This window comes from Coregonus clupeaformis, chromosome 11 (assembly GCF_020615455.1).
Source record: "Coregonus clupeaformis isolate EN_2021a chromosome 11, ASM2061545v1, whole genome shotgun sequence".
In the NCBI taxonomy this organism is placed as follows: domain Eukaryota; kingdom Metazoa; phylum Chordata; class Actinopteri; order Salmoniformes; family Salmonidae; genus Coregonus; species Coregonus clupeaformis.
Window position 1 is genome coordinate 7,172,398 of NC_059202.1, and position 19,681 is coordinate 7,192,078.

A 19,681-nucleotide genomic window follows, 5' to 3' on the forward strand; every position below is an offset into this window, starting at 1 on the left:
TCCTCCTCTCCTTCCTCCCCCTTCCTCCTCCAGGACCAGAGGGAGATTATACACGGCCTGCGGCAGGCTGCCTTTGAGATGGAGAGTGAGAACAGCTTGAGTCATGAGCGACGACGCTCTCTCTGTGCCAAGGAGTTCCAGAAGCTGGGCTTCTCTGTGAGTCTACTCCATGAGATTCTACTTACCACCACCTCATTCAGTCCCCCTCACTGGGCCTCTGTGTCTCTTCACTCACCTCGTCTCTCACTTACTGTCAACAATGAGCTGTTACTTTCAACAGAGTCCTATTCTCATCTATACCAACCATTGCTGGTTGATATAATGGTCCCTCTATCAGATGTTGTGATTCCACTCTTATCACTTACTTACAGTTACTAAACTTGTCTGAGTCTTATTCTTATCTATACCATTCTTCATTGTCTCCCACCATACACAGAGTGTGTTTTATCACTGTTCTGTCCTCTCTCTCTCCAGAACAACAGTAACCCAGGTCAGGACCTGCTCCGGGCACCTCCTGGCCTGCTGGCCCTGGACACCATGGCCCACTTCGCCTCCCGCTACCCCGATGCCTACAGCAGGGTGAAAAGAGGGAGAGAAAAGGAAGAGAAAGGATGGGAACGGAGGGTGGGAGGGAGTTAAAGGGACAAACATGGGTCTTTGTTAGGGTGCAGGTTAAGTATGTGTGTCATCCTCAGACAATTTCTCTCTCTCTCTCTCTCTCTCTCTCTCTCTCTCTCTCTCTCTCTCTCTCTCTCTCTCTCTCTCTCTCTCTCTCTCTCTCTCTCTCTCTCTCTCTCTCTCTCTCTCTCTCTCTCTCTCTCTCTCTCTCTCTCTCTGTGTGTGTCTCTTAGTTTGTTCTGGAGAACAGCAGTAGGGAGGATAAGCACGAATGTCCATTCGCCCGCAGCAGCATCCAGCTGACTCTCATCCTGTGTGAGATCCTACGCATCGGAGAGCCCCGTAAGTCAGCCTGTGCTAGTACATGTGGTCCTACATGTACAGTGCATTCGGAAAGTATTCAGACCCCTTCCCCTTTTCCACATTTTGTTACATTACAGCCTTATTTTAAAATGGATTAAATAACATTTTCCCCTCATCAATCTACACCCAATACCCCATAATGACAATGCAAAAACAGTTTTTCTTTTAATTTTAGCAAATGTATTAAAGATAAACAACTGAAATATCACATTTACATAAGTATTCAGACCTTTTACTCAGTACTTTGTTGAAGCACCTTTGGCAGCGACTACAGCCTCGTCTTCTTGGGTATGACGCTACAAGCTTGGCACACCTGTATTTGGGGAGTTTCTCCCATTCTTCTCTGCAGATCCAAAAACCAAGCCATGGGGTCGAAGGAATTGTCCGTAGAGCTCTGAGACAAGATTGTGTCGAGGCACAGATCTGGGGAAGGGTACCAAAAAATGTCTGCAGCATTGAAGGTCCCCAAGAATGCAGTGGCCTCCATCATTCTTAAATGGAAGAAGTTTGGAACCACCAAGACTCTTTCTAGAGCTGGCCGCCCGGCCAAACTGAGCAATCGGGGGAGAAGGGCCTTGGTCAGGGCTCCAGAGTTCCTCTGTGGAGATGAGAGAACCTTCCAGAAGGACAACCATCTCTGCAGCACAGTACCACCAATCAGGCCTTTATGGTAGAGTGGCCAGACGGAAGCCACTCCTCAGTAAAAGGCACATGACAGCCTGCTTGGAGTTTTCCAAAAGGCACCTAAAGGACTCTCAGACCATGAAAAACAAGATTCTCTGGTCTGATGAAACCAAGATTGAACTCTTTGGCCTGAATGCCAACCTTCACGTCTGGAAGAAACCTGGCACCATCCCTACGGTGAAGCATGGTGGTTGTAGCATCATGCTGTGGGGATGTTTTTCAGCAGCAGGGACTGGGAGGCTAGCCAGGATTGAGGGAAAGATTAACAGAGCAAAGTATAGAGAGTTCCTTGATGAAAACTTGCTCCAGAGCGCTCAGGTTCACCTTCCAACAGGACAACAACCCTAAGCACACAGCCAAGACAACGCAGGAGTGGCTTCAGGACAAGTCTCTGAATGTCCTTGAGTGGCCCAGCCAGAGCCTGGACTTGAACCCGATCGAACATCTCTGGAGAGACCTGAAAATAGCTGTGCAGCGACGCTCCCCATCCAACCTGACAGAGCTTGAGAGGATCTGCAGAGAAGAATGGGAGAAACTCCCCAAATACAGGTGTGCCATGCTTGTAGCGTCATACCCAAGAAGACTCAAGGCTGTAATCACTGCCAAAGGTGCTTCAACAAAGTACTGAGGAAAGGGTCTGAATACTTATGTAAATGTGATATTTCAGTTTTAAATTTTTCATACATTTGCAAAAATCTCTAAAAACCTGTTTTTGCTTAGTCATTATGGGGTATTGTGTGTAGATTGATTAAATAAAAAACAACTTAATCCATTTTAGAATAAGGCTGTAACGTAACAAAATGTGGAAAAAGTCGAGGGGTCTGAATGCTTCCGAATGCACTGTATGTAAGCCAGGTCATGCTTTTTTTGTCCACTGATGTCATGCACGTTTTTCTAATGACTTTCAGCTGTTTGTGTCTATATGCTGGTGTGAGTTCACACAGTATGGATACAGCTGTACATGTGTGCATTGTGTCTGTACTGGATACATACAGATGTAGGATCTATGTTAATTTGAGCCAGTTTGCTACAGCAAGAAAATGATCCTACAGCAACAGGAAATGTGAATTATTATGTGGATTATAATTCATGGACATTTTGTAGGTGTTGATACATTTTTCATAAGGGAAAATCAAGTCTGAAATTTCACAGTGGAAATTACAAACTTCAGAAGCCTTTTTAAACCTCCAATACACTACAAGTTTCAAATGTCCTGCATTGCAGGAAAGTTCTCCTGCAACAGGGTGATCAAATTAAGATCATACATCTGTTTGTATGTACTGTGTATGTGTACAGTGTGTGTGCATACTACTGTAGAAAAGTATACTATTGGTATGTAGGCATATTTGGGTCATTGTGTTCCTCTCTCTCTGCCCTAGCCTCAGAGACAGGTTCAGACTATCACAGGTCTCATAGTGCTCCTGTCTCTCTCTCCCCCCTAGAGACAGGCTCAGGTCTCATAGTGCTTCTCTCTCTCTCTCTCTCTCTCTCTCTCACTCACCAGCCTCAGAGACAGGTTCAGACTACCACCCCATCTTCTTCTCTCAGGACCAGCTGCTGGACGAGCTCTTCTGCATCTGCATCCAGCTGCTCAATAAGACCTGGAAGGAGATGAGAGCCACGCAGGAGGACTTTCACAAGGTAACACAACCCACACCTCAATGTCACTCTATATCTCACTCTTTCTCCATGTCTAAATCCCACCCCATGTCTCAGCATCACGTCTATCTCACTCTAACTCACCCTTTTCCCATACTGAACTCTAATGTATGAGTACAAGAAACAGTCTCTTACTATTTGAAACAAAGTAGTTGAAGGGTACAGGGAGCATATCTACAGGTAGCTAGCAGGTACACTACCTGACTAAAAGTATGTGGACACCTGCTCGTCGGACATCTCATTCCAAAATCGTGGGCATTAATATGGAGTTGGTCCCCCTTTGCTGCTATAACAGCCTCCACTCTTCTGGGAAGGCTTTCCACTAGATATTGGAACATTGCTGCGGGGACTTGCTTCCATTCAGCCACAAGAGCATTAGTGAGGTCGGGCACTGATGTTGGGCGATTAGGCCTGGCTCGTAATCGGCATTCCAATTCATCCTAAAGGTGTTCGATTGGGTTGAGGTCAGGGCTCTGTGCAGACCAGTCAAGTTCTTACACACCGATCTCGACAGACCATTTCTGTATGGACCTCGCTTTGTGCACAGTCATGCATTGTCATGCTGAAACAGGAAAGGGCCTTCCCCAAACTGTTTCCACAAAGTTGGAAGCACAGAATCGTCTAGAATGTCATTGTATGCTGTAGCGTTAAGATTTCCCTTCACTGGAACTAAGGGGCCTAGCCCGAACCATGAAAAGCAGCCCCAGACCACTATTACTCCTCCACCAAACTTTACAGTTGGCACTATGCATTTGTGCACGTAGCGTTCTCCTGGCATCCGCCAAACCCAGATTTGTTCGTTGGACTGCCAGATGGTGAAACGTGATTCTTCATTCCTGAGAACGCATTTCCACTGCTCCAGAGTCCAATGGCGGTGAGCTTCACACCACTCCAACCGACACTTGGCATTACGCATTGGTGATCTTAGGCTTGTGTTTGGCTGCTCAGCCATGGAAACCCATTTCATGAAGCTCCCAACGAACAGTTCTTGTGCTAATGTTGTTTCTAGAGGCAGTTTGGAACTCGCTAGTGAGTGTTGCAACCGAGGACAGACGATTTTTACTAGCTATGCGCTTCAGCACTCAGCAGTCCCTTTCTGTAAGCTTGTGTGGCCTACGACTTCGCGGCTGAGCCGTTGTTGCTCCTAGGCGTTTCCACGTCACAATAACAACACTTACAGTTGACCGGGACAGCTTTAGCAGGGCACAAATTTTATGAACTGACTTGTTGGAAAGGTGGCATCCTATGACGGTGCCACGTTGAAAGTCACTGAGCTCTTCAGTAAGGCTATTCTACTGCCAATGTTTGTCTATGGAGATTGCATGGCTGTGTGCTCAATTTTATACACCTTTCAGCAACGGGTGTGGCTGAAAAGCCGAATCCACTAATTTGAAGGGGTGACCACTTAATTTTGTGTGTATATATAGTGTATGTTGTATATCATGTCCAAGCATGTTGCAGTGTATCGTCTGATAGATGGTCTATTTGTTTACATTGCCAACCATGGAGCGGCAAAGTGGTAATCTAATTTAGAAAATCTGACATCAAAGCACTGCATGGCATCCAGAGTGGAATGGCATTTACCTGCTTGCACTACACTGAAAACAGTAACAAGCGCTCTGTGTCCTGTGAGCCACCATGGAAGCATAGTATCCAAGCACAGTATGCAGGATAATACCATCCAGCTGCATCTGCCACAGCCACACAGAGGATGAAACACAGAGTTTAATCTATAGAGGGCTGTGGGAGATAACCAGCTGGGGTATAATTAATCAGTTGTAATCGTTAGAACAGGACATTGATTAGTCATCCAGAATGGCCACCACAATGGAATATCGACTGGCTGCTAAATGTATAGATACCGTGCTAGGGAAATGTAGGCAAGACTGCTGGATGGACCCAATCCAGGCTATCTCCTTTCTAATGTTAACTACACTGGACTCCCTCAGACAGAACTATTTATGAAAACCCAACAACAACACCAAAACCACACAACAGGCCCATGTTTTACAAAGTGCTCTCTAGTCATAAACCCTTAACCTTTTGACCTTTTGGGTTGGAGCAAGTGTCCAGCCAGCAGGCCCCTTCATTGTGTTGCGCCCTCTGCTGCCTCCCACAATCCCGTGGAGCAGGGACAATGGGGCATTAGAAGCACAAAGAGAATCCCACTCCATAGCAGAATCAGAGCGAGGGAGAAAGGCCCTTCACAATCAATTGGTTCCATCAGCAGTAATTACACAAGATAAAAACCTCTGGACGCTGACAATGGAGAGATGGACAGTGGTCAGCCATGTAAAAAAGAGAGAGAGAGGGCGGAAGGGGGGGGTGCAAAGCAAAGGCATCTCCCTAGTGTATTTCTTATCTCCTCTTTTAGATTTGTTCATCCTTGAGTCAGTTAGGTCTGATGAGAAATGTTAAGGGGATGAATGCAGAGTACTGGTGCTGAGAGAACGTGTAATTTACTGCTTGAAGAGTGAGGGGTATCTGTCTCCACTATGCCTGTCTCACAGAAGATTCAACACCTTAGTCAGACTGTCAACAACCCATAATGAGATTCTACACTCTTAGAGAAAAAGGTGCTCTCTAGAACCAAAATAGTTATTCGGCTGTCCCCATAGGATAACCCTTTGAATAACCCCTTTTGGTTCCAGGTAAACCCTTTTTTCTGAGAGTGTATATTTGGCGTTTACTACCTCATCCTCTACCTCTGTTGCAGTCTCTGTTTCTCTCTACTCATTCGATCACAAACCATGTCTCTCCCTCTCTTTCTCTCTCTCTCCCTCTTCCCTCCAATAAACCCCTAACTGTGCTGTCGATTTCAGCCGTTAATCACTCCTGGCAACACGCTGCTGCCAGCTGGGGGCCTCCAACTAGGGCTATGTGTGTGTATGTGTGAGACCCCCCTCACACACTTTCCCTCCAATAACAGTCATCCTCCACACACACACACACACACACACATTGCTGGGTTGTGAGGGAACAGAGACAGCTGCTCCTCACTATGGCTGGGGTAACAGTCTCCTGTACTGGGGTTCTCCTCTTTCTATTGGTTAAACCAGAGGAGTGACGGCAGGGGAGAGAGGGGGCGGACGCGGGTGTGTGTGACTGTCAGGGTGTCTGTTTACAAAATAACCTATTCTCTGGACTGCTGATGCCATAAAGGTGATACTCTCTCATCCCCCTCTACTGTTTCTCTCCTCTCATAGCTCTTTTTCTTTTATCTCTCTTTCTTTCTCTCTCTCTTGACTGTGGAACTAACATTGTTGGCCTCTGGCTTGTACTTGAAGGACACATGGAGGTGAGATACTCTATTTTTGTTAATTTGTCATTTGTATGTGGTCTTTACACAGTATGTGAATAATGTTGTTACACAGGATGACGCTTGGGGGCATTTAAGCGAGGTGTCACTGAAAGCTTTGTTTTGTTCAAGTATTTTTCAGAATATACAATGACTGTCTCAATTTTAGTTACAGTTTTAGTGCCATTCTCCTTGGATGTGTTGTAGTAAATATTTTTTTCTGCCTACGTGGATTAATACATGTATATTACATGGTTATTACGTATTAGTACGGTTTTGAAGGCTTCTTTAGAATTATTTGATTACTATAAAGTGCTGTGTAATGTAGTTGCTGTGTTGTAGTATATCAATGTCCAATTCTGTGTTTTAATATAGAATATTTGTTTAGCGGTCACTGGTTGTACAGTTTTTAGTAATATGTACAGTATGTTTAAAAACGTACCTGTTAATCCTCATTGATTGAAGAGGTGAATTATTCCTTCCTGCTGCATCAGGAGGGTTGGCAAGCCAGGTCCGCGGTCTGAAGTGCAACTTTTCCTGTGTGGTGGGTTATGCCAAGCTGGCCAAATCCCAGGAGGAGATGAATGTTCCCTGGGGTTATTTCTGGTTTATGCAGGGTTCTGCACTATTAATTGAAGTGTGTGTATATCTGAATTGTCAATGTGATTTCCTGAATAAGGTGATTGATAATTTCATTTGTGTATTTATGCCATTCATTTGTTATTGGTTGTAATGGTATGGTCCATGCAGAAGTATCCCAGGTACCATACTTAAGTCTTGGGCAGAGAGGGGACAGGTTGCTACATGGTTGCGGACAGGTATTATTGAGGCCTGGTGTTTATTGAGCTCAACCTTGATATATTTTCAGTTTACCAATTTTTACATTTGAGTCATTTAGCAGACACTCTTATCCAGAGCGACTTACAGTTAGTGAGTGCATACATAATTTAAAAAAAAAAAAAAATCATACTGGCCCCCCATGGGAATCGAACCCACAACCCTGGCGTTGCAAACGCCATGCTCTACCAACTGAGCATGTTTATTTTGTTTGTACATCGTTTTGGTGCCTCTTCTCCACTAATAAAAGCCCACCCCTGGGCACTGCACTGGGTCCATTTGTCTGCCTCCTCACTGAAACCTCCACCGCTAGGGCAGTCTCTGTTACTCTGAGACGCGAACACACTCACACCCTTTAAACCCCCTCTGCTCCTTTGAGACCCCTCTTTCAAGTCACTGATATCTCTTCTTCTAGCCATGGTAGCCAAAATAATGTGCAACTGGAAATGTTTATACATGACACTAAGCATGATGGGATGTTTGAATTGCTTAATTAACTCAGGAACCACACCTGTGTGGAAGCACCTGCTTTCAATATACGTTGTATCCCCCATTTACTCAAGTGTTTTCTTTATTTTGGCAGTTACCTGTATTTTGTTATGTTTTGCATTCTATTACCTCTAATTTCTTTTGAGGCTTGATTATTTTAGATTTAACATCAGCACAGAGGCATTGGGATGAATTGGTCCAAATATACTTTCTGCTGGTAAATACAACTGTGCCTGATGCGTGCTGCATGCACAGCAGATACTACTTACTCCATAGAGGGCTCCATTGCTAAACATTGTTTGCGCCATACTTCTTGTTCCATAGATACTGGGCTCTCCATGGATACTCTGTAATTCATGGTTATTGTGTGCTCAACAAATCTGTACATGCAGTATCATTTCATAAAAGTGCTGCTGTACTTTGGAGGGGGTATGGGGTTACCATGATGCACAAAAAAAATGACATTCCCATGGCGACGGCTGATTTGCTGTCAAGAGCAGTGTCATTGAGAGACATTCAGTGTATGGAAACACTGAGACGGAGAGAGACCGAACGGAGGAAAGTGTGAGTGGGGGTTGATCGAATTGTGTTGGGTTTGGTGTTGTTCTCATAGATTTCTGTGATGGATTTTGAAACTGTGGCCAAAACTGGTAGAGAGAAACATAGATTTTCCTCTCTCACATGCACGCACGCACATGCACCCTTCCGCGTTTCCTCTCTCCTGTGTTTGTCATGTGGCCTTCGCCTCAGAGAGCTCTTGTTTTGGGGTGACCGAGGTCAAGCCTTGTCTGAGTGTGTAAGCGTCACTGTGCCCAGCAGTGCAAAGAGCGCGAACAGTCTGCTTTCTCTCAACTCAAACCCACATTCACACAATAGCTATCTACTGAAATATATGAAAACATACAGTACATACACTAAGATATACTGTATACTTTAATATAACTCAGTGGTTCCCAAACTTTTTTGCATTGTGACCCACCTAAGGGCTTTTGAATTGTCTTATAACCCACCAGAGAAACCATGTCTACAGTCATAACATAGCTGGTGTGTTTTCTCTTTAAATAATCAATGTTGACTGACTCTGTCCATCTGTAGGTAATGCAGGTTGTGCGTGAGCAGATCACCAGGACGCTGTCCAGTAAGCCCACGTCTCTGGAGCTGTTTAAGAATAAGGTGAATGCCCTGAACTACAGTGAGATCCTCAAACTACGCCAGACGGAGCGGTTGCACCAAGAAGAGACCCTCGCTCCGCCTGTATTGTAAGTCCTTAAATTGTTCAGCAGAATATTTTTCTTGCTCTCTCTATGACACACACACAAACCCTCGTAAGCCGGTACTTCCTCCAATGGCCCGTAGAGGGCAGGGATCAGCCCCTTTAGTGTGTGTGTGTGTGTGTATATACTTCAGCGTGTACCATTTTGTCTCTGGTCCAGAGTATTTTTCACCCCTATGGAATCAGAATCAGTGCTGTTGCTATCCTCTGCGTCTGCCCTGTTTGTCACCAAACAGCTTGGAAATGTCATGTGACCCTCCCAGTCACAGGTCCACAGCCCATTCTACACACCCAATTACACATTCCCAGTCAACCAAGCAGCACTGACCTTACCTACTTGTCCTCATCCCATCTGGTCCATATCTATTCATATGTCCTTGCTTTTGCAATGCAAGTTACTGACTTAATACGTCAAATAAAGCTCATTGAATTGAATAATGTTGAGTGTGTTATGGTACTTGCAGTGGGTGTGACTCTATGTCTCTACCCCTGTCCCCTGTAGAGAGCTGAAGGAGCGACTGAAGCCAGACCTGTTGGAGCTGATTCGCCAGCAGAGACTGAACCGCCTGTGTCAGGGAACCCTCTTCCGCAAGATCAGCAGCCGACGCAGACAGGGTGAGACCACTCGCACCTCTGTGAGAGGGGTGGACAGGTTAAGAGCATGCACATTAGAAATTGAGAGATATAAGTAAAGGGGGAAGCTACCAGGACAGCCCTACACAATGAAAAATAGGGAGACTAATGAAGGATGGTAGATGAAGCCAGATAGCTGGCCTTTCTTACATCATGCTGATGATTTGTTATTATTGGTCATTTCAGATAAGTTGTGGCACTGTCGCTTGTCGCCCAATCACAAAGTCCTGCACTTTGGCGATGTGGAGGACACAGAAACACCCACCATCGAGAGTCTCCAGGAGAAGAGTGAGTTATTACTAACAGCAATATACTCTTCCACTGTAGCCTTGACACTGCCTTGACCATAGAGATTCTATTAAATGAGTGTTGTAATCCTTAATTCTATGGCCTCGACACTGAAATTACATCACACTCTGTCATTGGCTCTGTGTTCAAAGCTGAGGTATGCCGGTAAACCTGCTCTTCCTCGTTTTCTCTCGCAGTTCCTGTGGCAGATATCAAAGCACTGCTGACAGGGAAAGACTGCCCTCACATGAAGGAGTACAAGGGCAAACAGACCAAGGTTAGTGCACCACCATCACTTTCTCCACCGACAACGGCCCCTGAACACTCCCTCGGCCCTCGGCCCTAGCCCTAACTTCCTCTTTCACACTATGTACCTGGCCCTCCATAAACTACATTGTGCTGTGTCCTTCTGCAGGAAGTGTTGGACCTGGCATTCAGCATCACATATGACGTGGAGGAGTACAGCCTCAACTTTATTGCCTCATCCAGAACAGACGTGAGTAGTGATGTCACAGGAGCTAGTGTCTGTACTCGTTCACATAGATCATTCTGTCTCTCTCTCTCACTCGCTCTCTCTGTCTATATCTCTATCTCTCGTCCCTCTTAATCTCAATTCAACTTGGTGTGGAAAGTTAAAGCACATACACTACCAAAGTAAACATTATGGTCGAATAACAAAGATGATCTCTGTCTCGCTCTCAGTTCTGCCTGTGGACGGATGGATTGAGCGTGCTCCTGGGACGGGACATGAGCAGTGAGTGCATGAGGAGCGAGCTGGAGATCCTGCTCTCTATGGAGATCAAGCTCCGCCTCCTGGATCTGGAGAACGTGCCCATCCCAGACACTGCCCCGCCGGTGCCCAAACCCCCCAGCAACTTCAACTTCTGCTACGACTTTAGCCAGGCTGAGCAGTAGGCCTGGGGCCAGGGCATGGAAGGGCAGAGGAGTAGACCTCGGGCCTGTTTATGATGTAACGTTACAGAATGCTCAGATAGAAATGTATGAATTAGAACAGATATAATAGTCTGTGGAATAGGCAATTGTGTCAGCTCTATTCATTCTATTTCTATTTGCAATGTTCAGAATGTTTCATGTCATTAATTGCACCCTAGTAACGACCAAGCCTGTAGACATCTACACAGCAGGAGGAGTGGACATGGAGGACTGTATGGACAAAGTTGATCTAATGCATAGGCAAAGGTTTCATCTTATATGAGCGGAATCAAGGCTGAAGACAATTCCTTGGGTTCTATTGGAGTGGTCACACAAGTGTATTGTAACTGTACAGTGAGAGTATGTTTTCTGTTGTTGGATACTTGAGGCTTTAGCTTTACTTCAGTTCATCTCCCGTCCTGACATCTGACTACACCTCTCCATGGCTCCTGTCCTCCACGCTCCTCTGTGGATTGTCTTTAGGCGGAGAGTTTGTTTCATTGTTGTCATATCTATGTTTGTTTTTCTACTTTTCTCGGGTGTGATTTCCATAAACTGAAAGCTTTGTGAGGCAGGATGCATGGCAGCTCTTCTGAAGGTACTCAACCCAAGGACTGAGGCAGAACAGAGCCATATACATATATTTGTGTATATACTGTCTCTGAGACAGAATCCCTTGGATTTCTGACATTGTACTTAACTTGACCTACTCAAACAGAATCCCTACTCCCTGTTCTAAAGTGGTACTTTAATGAGTTGAAGAACAGATACTCAGCTCCAAGCCTATTCAAATCCCTATTTATAATATATTAAATCCTATTTTTAACTGTGTGCAGATAGTATTTTATTGAGTTTCATTGGCTCAAGAGGAGCACTTTTAAATAGAATACCTCAGAGAGCCTCCCATGAGCTGGTTTTGATGATGGTCATGATTGATTGATCTTCTGTATGTTTTATTTAAGGTTGCCATTAGGTTTGATGGCTATTGTTCAAATGGTTCAATCTTAGGCAATGGGGTTTTATTGAGCAAATAACTTGATCAATGGGTCAACCACCTGCTTTTATGGTACATTATACAGATAACGTAGCTAAAGTGTTATGTATCACTGACAAATGATTTCGCTACAAGCCTGGCAAAGTTTTTTGGAGCTGAGGACAAAGGCTCTTATAGGTACGTTATGAATTTCAGTCCATAACAAATGGATATTAATTCAGGTAGCTTAGTGGTTAAGAGCGTTGTGCCGGTAACCGAAAGGTCGCTGGTTCTAATCCCCGAGCCGACTAGGTGAAAAATCTGTCGATGTGCCCTTGAGCAAGGCACTTAACCCTAATTGCTATTGTAAGTCGCTCTGGATAAGAGCGTCTGCTAAATGACTAAAATGTAATGTAACTTTATGGCCTCCCGAGTGGCGCAGTGGTCTGTGCCACTAGAGATCCTGGTTCGAATCCAGGCTCTGTCTCAGCCGGCCGCAACCGGGAGACCCATGGGGCGGCTCACAATTGGCCCAGCGTTGTCCAGGGTAGGGGAGGGAATGGCCGGCAGGGATGTAGCTCAGTTGGTAGAGTATGGCATTTGCAACGCCAGGGTTATGGGTTCGATTCCCACAGGGGTCCAGTATGAATATATATATATTTTTTATGTATGCACTCACTAACTGTAAGTCGCTCTGGATAAGAGTCTGCTAAATGACTAAAAAAAAAATTACAAAATATTGATGTTATTGTAGGGTACTTGGGCTTTATTTTCATGACTATGAATGATCCTGGCAGATAAATCTGACCTAAATCAAATTTTACTGTAATATACTGTACAACAGTAAACAAGTCCTGTCAGTATGATGGACCTTCAACTTTTCATATTCAAAATCTCATCGGCCAATGAATAATAATAATAATGAATTTTTGAAGCCAGCTAACAATCATAAATTCAAATGTTGATTTTTCCTTAGCCAGTAATCTGGTTTTACCTGGAGTTTGGGGTGATTTTGCTGTTCATTGCATGTCCATTCATGTTAAACACCCAATCTCCGTGGTAACCCCTAATTTATGCTTTACTAAGATCAGTGTTGCATTAATAAATAAATATGATTTATACAGATTGTCCTTGTCTAGCTTGGTTTATGGTCTGGTAGAAAACTATAAGAAACAAATTACTCATGGACTCATAGAAGATTCCAAGCAACAGATAAGCATACATTTATTGAAACAATTAAATCTTAAAATGTGATACATATATAATTTTACGTTTTCAAATAAACATTTTAACAGTTTTGCTTCCTTCAGTGGCAGTGTTAACTTACGTTGAATACAAAATTACTTAAGCCAGCTAAACAAAAAATTTGATGATAAATAGATATCAATATTTCTCTACAGTGTGGCCATTTAAGACTGAACACAGAAGATCTGGCTCTGGGTTCTGAGATCAACTACAAGGTGCTTTTTAATCAGAGAACATCTTCTATGCCAGTTAAAGGTTCGTGCAGTATCTACCGATTTGGTTCGTCAGCTCCATAAACCAGACTAATTCTAATCAAACTAAAACCTTGAGATTAACAGTGTCCTTATATCACACGGCTTACACCAGGAATGGGCAATTTTGATGGGGTGGGGGCTCATCATGAGGGTCCACAGTGGCTCGTGGGTCTGCGTACCCACATCCATATTCCCCCCCCAAGTAAATCATTTTAGCAGCCCCCCTCGTGACAGCAAAGATTTAAAAAATATATGTTTTACAGCTAATTTCCTGCAATTCTACACATTTTGCCATAGGGTGGAGGCAAATGTTTGCAGTTTTTAATATGATAACTGATGATCAATGGGTCCCACCCCGGTCGGTAATTCGACCATGCTTACTACAAGTTCAGATAGCTGGCCGCTAGACTAACTTACCAATAACAAAAAGAAAAATGCTGACATGGGATAATTGAGTGACTGCTGATGCACAACCAAATAATGGATGGAACGGTACAAATGGAATAGCATCAAACACCACTGACCATTCCATTACCACGAGCCGTCCTCCCCAATTAAGGTGCCACTAACCAATCTCCTGTGCTCAACAGTACGTTGAGGACCCGACACCCGATTTTTAAAGACTTAATTTGAGTCTAAGAAATTGGCCCTATGGGTCCTTACTGAGTAATACATTCACCCCATATTAGGTGTTTACAGGGGTTAAAACTAAGATAAATTACTGAATCTATTACAAATAAACTCTGGATAATAAGAGCAGGTACTGAATTGTGATTCAAGCAGAACTTTTCTGGATAAATGTTTTTTGGGGGACATTCAACCTATCAGACGGTTGTGACTAAATGGAGTACAGCTACGACCAGAAGTTACTTTTTGTAGCAGGTTAGGAGAACATTTTAGCTAACCCTAACCCTTTTCCTAACCTTAACCTCATTCTCCTAACCTAATCCATTAATTATCCTAACCTGGTGCATAAGTTCTCCTAACCTGCTACGACAAAGTCACTTCTAGTCGTAGCTGTATTCCACCTAGTCAGAACCCTATCAGAGTGTGAGGGTCAGGTCAGCTCCGCCCACAAAGCGGCAGTGGACATTCTCTAGGAAGGGCAGCTGTGATTGGAGGAGGTCCACCGTTGTTATGGAGATGTTTTTACACATGGAGATGTCCAGCGTCCGCAGTCTCTTACAGTGTTGGACGAGCATGGAGAGAGACCTGTTGGGAGTATGAGTTCACTGCTGTCAAACCCTGATACACAGATAACACAGTCTGTCTCTCTGGGGTTCTGTGTGCGTGTCTCACCTATCTGTGACTGTGTCGCAGCAGGACAGGTAGAGGTGCTGCAGCCTGGCGAGGTAGGGGACGGCGCGGGCGATACCCTGGTCACTGATCTGGGGGCAGTGGCTGAGTGCCAGGCTGGTGAGGCTGCGGCAGTGGTAGGCCACCGACGCCAGGCTGTCATCACTGATCTCAGGCAGCATGGAGAGAGAGAGGCGCTGGAGGTCTGGATAACGCAGCACCTGCTCACAACAACAACCGCCCGGTTAACTAAGGTTCCCCATTCAATGGACACAGGACGTCAACCACTTACAGGGAAATTGTCAAATTGTTCAACTTCATATTCATCATATCTAGCACTACCCCATTATCAACATATGTGAAAATGGCACGTTTCTATGTCTTGTAGTAAAAAAAAGATAGAGGAAGATGGGTATTTCCAATGACATCATCAACCAATTAGTAGACAATTAGTAGGCAATGCCTACTCACAATTGGTAAAAAAAAAAAAAGAAATCACACGACGCACACCGATGATGTCATTGGAAACACTTATCTTCCTCTATCTTCTATACTACAAAACATAGAAACACGGCATTTCCACATATGTTGATGTTGGGGTCGTGCTGGAGATTATGAATATTACGTTTTTTTAAACGTGTCCCTTAAATGGAGTGTTTCTTAACCTGACCAGGAAAAACCTAAAACTAGGGCCAAGGGTTAATTCTGCCCAGTCAGGAAAAACTCCTTGCCCTAACCATAGCCTGTATATTCTCATGGTAGACCAACCTGTGTGATGCTACTGTCAGTGAGTTTGGAGCAGGCAGACAGGTCGAGCTCCTGGAGGCTCCTGAGGGCCAGAAGTGAGGCCCCCTCCTGTTCCTTGAACACCCCCAGGTCCTCGTCCGTCACCAGCCGGGGCTTCTCCTGCAAGGGCTTGCTGGGAGGCCGGAAGAAACCCATGTTCCCAAAAGTACAGGTGAAGCTGGGCCCCTTGTGCTCCTGCAAGGAGTCAGGGTGAGAGGTTGAAGGTCAGATAAAGGTCAGGGGTGCATGGCTGTAGTAAACTACAGTGGTGGTAACATGAATATAAGCGCAGACAAGACCAGCTAGTCTACTTATTTTACATTTTAGTCATTTAGCAGACGCTCTTATCCAGAGCGACTTACAGTTAGTGAGTGCATACATTTCTTTTTTTATACTGGCCCCCCGTGGGAATCGAACCCACAACCCTGGCGTTGCAAGCGCCATGCTCTACCAACTGAGCTACACGGGGCCCATCATCACCAGATCTAATCAGACTAGTATCAGCACAGAGTTACCTCACCAGGTTCTGTCTGTCTGAAGCCTACCACAACTTGGGAGCTCAAATCAAGAAACAAGAGTAGGCAAGGATTCACATTCACATCCTCTTCTACAAAGGTACTTCTCTAGCGTTCGTCACGCCAGAAACAGCACTTCTCTGGGAGGCCATTTCCTGTTTGGAGAAGAATAAGGAGAGATTTCCTCTGAGTGGCTGACTGCTGAACACAGCGTTCTGCTCTGGCACAATCACAGGAACAGGCTAAAGGCCCTTGTCTATCACACACATTCATTCTCACATGCACGCTTGTAGCTTGCACACTCCCACAGGTCTGCTTTCTTATATCCTATTCCCAAGACTTCTACACTTCTCCCCACCCAGCCCTCTCTCACCATTTCCTTGCTGGGCTCACACTCCTTGGTGGGCTCCACCATGCCCAGCAGCCCCCAGTCTGTGATCTCCTTGCACCAGCCCAATCGCAGCACCACCAGCCCGGGCAGGTAGGTGGCGATAGCACGCACGCTCAGGTCTGTGAGGTAGACGCAGGAGGTGAGGTCCAGCTCCCGCAAACTGGAGCCCAGCAGCCGAGCCAGAGAGAACACAGCCAGGTCCTGAGAGAGATGGGAAACAAAGGAACATGAGAGATGATGTCCTGATAAACATTTCATTCTATAAAAGATCAATCCTAAAAGAGTCAGGTAAAACAGCTCAGGTAAAGTCATAGTAATGTGAGGGAGAGAGCAGCACACACACTGACCCTGATATAGGTGCAGCTCTTGAGGCTGAGGGTCTCCAGCCGTGCCCTGGGCTCCGGGGCAGAGAGCCCTTTCACTATCTCGGCCCCACTGACATGCAGGCACTCAGACAGATCCAGGGTCCTCAGCTCTGGCAGCGTCATCAGGTCAGCCAGTCCTTTATCCGTCACCCTCCAGTCCCGGGACAGAGAGAGGAGCCGGAGGCCCTTCAGGCCCAGGGCCACAGCCAGTACAGCCCGGCTGGTGAGCTCTGTGCAGGCGCTGAGGTCCAGGGTCCGGAGGCCAGGCTGGTGCTTGCAGAGCACCTCCACAGAGTAGTCTGTCAGCTCCTTGCAGCCCCGCAGACGCAGCTCCTCCAGAGACAGGCCTCCTACCTGGGCCACGGAGCGCAGTGACTCTGGGGTGATGCTGGTTCTGCTCAGGTCCAGCCCCCGCACGGTGGAGGCCTGCTCCTGCAGCAGCCTGCGGAGGTTCCGTAGGGAGAGTAGGGCAGAGGAGTCAGGCCCCACGGGGCAGCCACGGTACGGGTCAAATTCAAAAGCGATGTGGCAGCCGGCCAGGGAGAGACGGCGAAGTCTGAGAGTGCAGCCTGTGAGACGGTTGAAGGTGAGGTCTGATAGATAGCGCAGGTCAGAGAGATCCAGCTCCTCAAGACCTGCTAAAGCTACCCGCACCTAGGAAAAGGACAAACTCATTTAAAAACTGGCATGTGTAAAAAATACTTTTTTTTAAAGAATCATCATCTCCAGCCTACATGGTCTGACCTGCTGGCGGTGTTCTTCTCTGGACAGAAAGGCTCCAGACATGAAGAGGCTGTCCAGGCCATGGAGGTCAAGTCTGCGCAGGGCGGTCAGGTGGGGCAGCAGGGCCAGGAGGGAAGACTCGGTCACGCTGCTCCCTGGCAGGGCCAGGCTCTCCAGCCGAGGGCCCAGATGGAGCCCTATCCCCTGCAGCACAGCCCGGGACATACTGGAGCCATCCAGGTGGCTTATAACCAGGCTGCAGCGGGAACGCCTACTCAGCCCCCGGATCAGATCCAGGGAGGAGATGGAGGCTGGGAACTTGAAGGTGAGATTCCTCTGGAAAATGGAGTCAGAGTTAGGATTAGGCTGTTAGTTAGATTTATGAAATTAGTGAGATTAAGGGGAAATTGTGGAATAGAGTAGTACCTGAAATTGGAGGTCTTGGCTCGCATCATACCAGCTCCAGCAGACCAGAGAGGCTTCCTTCCTGTCTGATGCTTTGAGGAAACTTAGGATGTAGGTGATGATCTAGACAGGAAGTTGATTGGACCACCAGGTCTTTTACAACAATTTTATCATAGTGCCATGCATAAGGAAATTGATCATATAAGGTGTGTCTCAATGCATTATAACTTGTTAGCTAGCTAGCTGGTAGTAGCATATTAAGTTGTTGATACAACCGTGTTAGTCAAGACACCCAAAGCATTGACAACCACATCCTCAGTGACACTAAATGTCATTTTATGAAGCAGGCTACTATCCTATTTGCTAGTCTTACCTCAAGAGGTAACTCAGGCGTTTCCATGGTTATGTCTCTCATCCCCAGTCAAATCCTTGGATTACAAGATGGAGTGTAGTCCTTCATTATATCGATCATGTCAATACCTGTCAAGCATTTTCAATTCCGATTTTAGCTGATGAGCTAGCTACAACATCAAGTGCTGTCAGCTAACTAACGTTAACGGCAGCTATCCAACTAGCTAGTTCTCTCTGGCTAGTTTACATTACATTAGCTAGCTATCTTCAATCTTGCTAGTTTCATTAATTCACGTCCCAATCAGACCTGGTTCACCATGTTGAGTTCTTTGATGCGTTTCAATTTTCTCACTTCAACAACAGTTATTTAATTTAGAGCACGAAGATGTCATCACGATCATCACCCTCTTTACTTTGCCAGCGCCACAGATGGTCCCTCAACTGACTGCAGATCACAACAAACATTCTGACGTAACACTAAAACCGAGGGGCTTCGGCTTCTTCTTCGGCTTCTTCTTCTTCGGGATTGGGTTGGGATTCTTCTTCTTCTTCTTCTGTGGGTTTTATGGCGGACTACAACCCAAAAAGCAGTATTGCCGCCACCAACTGGACGGGTTGAAACCAAAACAAGGTAAAAAGAAAATCCATACGTGATAGGGAAACTAACTTAATCTACCCAAATATAAATAGTACATTGAGAAAACAAATACAACTCCCACTTCTTCCTTCTTTCAATTCTCCATATCTCCCTTCTCAGGCTCTAGGCCTGAGAGGGTAGTTCGGCTTGTGACTAATCTATATAACTCCTTCGCTGAGAAATCTTTCAGCCCCAGGAACCGCTCCGCCGCTTCCACAATGATTTATATCTTCCTGGACCTTCTCTCCACCTTGGCAGTGCCATTTATCGCCATAGCTATAAAGGCCACAAAGTCCACCTTCTTAACCTTTAAAATGTCAGGATCCTGCAGTGAAGGCCTATCCACCACCATGGACTCTTCAGGTGCACCATTCAAACCCTCAACCCTTTTCACAGCTGCTGCATATGAAATGCTCTGGACAGTCCTGACTTTGGCCACCTCATTCTCTTTCACCCTTGTGGGGCATTCAAAATATGTGGATTCATGGTCCCACCACAATTGCAACATGTCACATTTTCATCACTTTATTAACACATAATATTATATTTTCCACAATTTGGATATCTCGGCTTCTCCCTTCTGCAAACACTTGAAACATGACCAAAAGCTTTACAATGATCTTGGTCTTGGGATAAATGCTCGGACTCTGTAGTTGATATACCCT

At 45.6% G+C, this 19,681-nt stretch overlaps 2 protein-coding genes across 5 annotated transcripts in view; one reads left to right on the forward strand and one right to left on the reverse strand.

Moving 5' to 3' along the window:
* LOC121576934 (engulfment and cell motility protein 3) overlaps positions 1 to 11,906 on the forward strand; it is a 38,042-nt gene extending 26,136 nt beyond the window's left edge. The window contains exons 12-21 of one of the 3 annotated variants that reach the window (XM_041890539.1): positions 34 to 156; positions 475 to 579; positions 852 to 960; positions 3,170 to 3,306; positions 9,044 to 9,207; positions 9,724 to 9,836; positions 10,041 to 10,142; positions 10,340 to 10,419; positions 10,558 to 10,638; positions 10,845 to 11,906. In XM_041890539.1, the coding sequence (XP_041746473.1) occupies positions 34 to 156; positions 475 to 579; positions 852 to 960; positions 3,170 to 3,306; positions 9,044 to 9,207; positions 9,724 to 9,836; positions 10,041 to 10,142; positions 10,340 to 10,419; positions 10,558 to 10,638; positions 10,845 to 11,057 (1,227 nt within the window). In that variant the 3' untranslated portion in view covers positions 11,058 to 11,906. The other 2 variants (XM_045223429.1, XM_041890540.2) reach the window with 2 other exon arrangements.
* A 1,987-nt stretch (positions 11,907 to 13,893) lies between these two features.
* LOC121576933 (F-box/LRR-repeat protein 14) lies at positions 13,894 to 18,881 on the reverse strand. 2 transcript variants are annotated; one of them, XM_041890538.2, is made up of 9 exons: positions 18,687 to 18,881; positions 18,402 to 18,508; positions 18,050 to 18,151; positions 17,645 to 17,959; positions 16,883 to 17,554; positions 16,518 to 16,736; positions 15,612 to 15,824; positions 14,847 to 15,064; positions 13,894 to 14,759 (listed from the first exon to the last, which is right to left on the reverse strand). In XM_041890538.2, the coding sequence occupies exons 2-9, from the start codon at positions 18,441 to 18,443 to the stop codon at positions 14,591 to 14,593; spliced, it is 1,950 nt and encodes a 649-aa protein (XP_041746472.1). In that variant the 5' UTR covers positions 18,444 to 18,508; positions 18,687 to 18,881; the 3' UTR covers positions 13,894 to 14,590. The 2 variants fall into 2 exon arrangements, with proteins under 2 accessions (XP_041746472.1, XP_045079365.1); XM_045223430.1 differs by having other exon boundaries at positions 18,402 to 18,881.
* Positions 18,882 to 19,681: the final 800 nt, after the last annotated feature.

What these genes read in the sequence shown, in the direction of transcription:
- LOC121576933 (XM_041890538.2), bottom strand. Translation starts at nt 18,443, where the DNA reads ATGAGAGACATAACCATGGAAACGCCTGAGTTACCTCTTGAG. An exon ending in GAGAAGAACACCGCCAGCAG is followed by an intron (nt 17,555 to 17,644) that starts GTCAGACCATGT and finishes TCCTTTTCCTAG; the next exon opens with GTGCGGGTAGCTTTAGCAGG. An exon ending in CTGACAGTAGCATCACACAG is followed by an intron (nt 15,065 to 15,611) that starts GTTGGTCTACCA and finishes TGTTGTGAGCAG; the next exon opens with GTGCTGCGTTATCCAGACCT.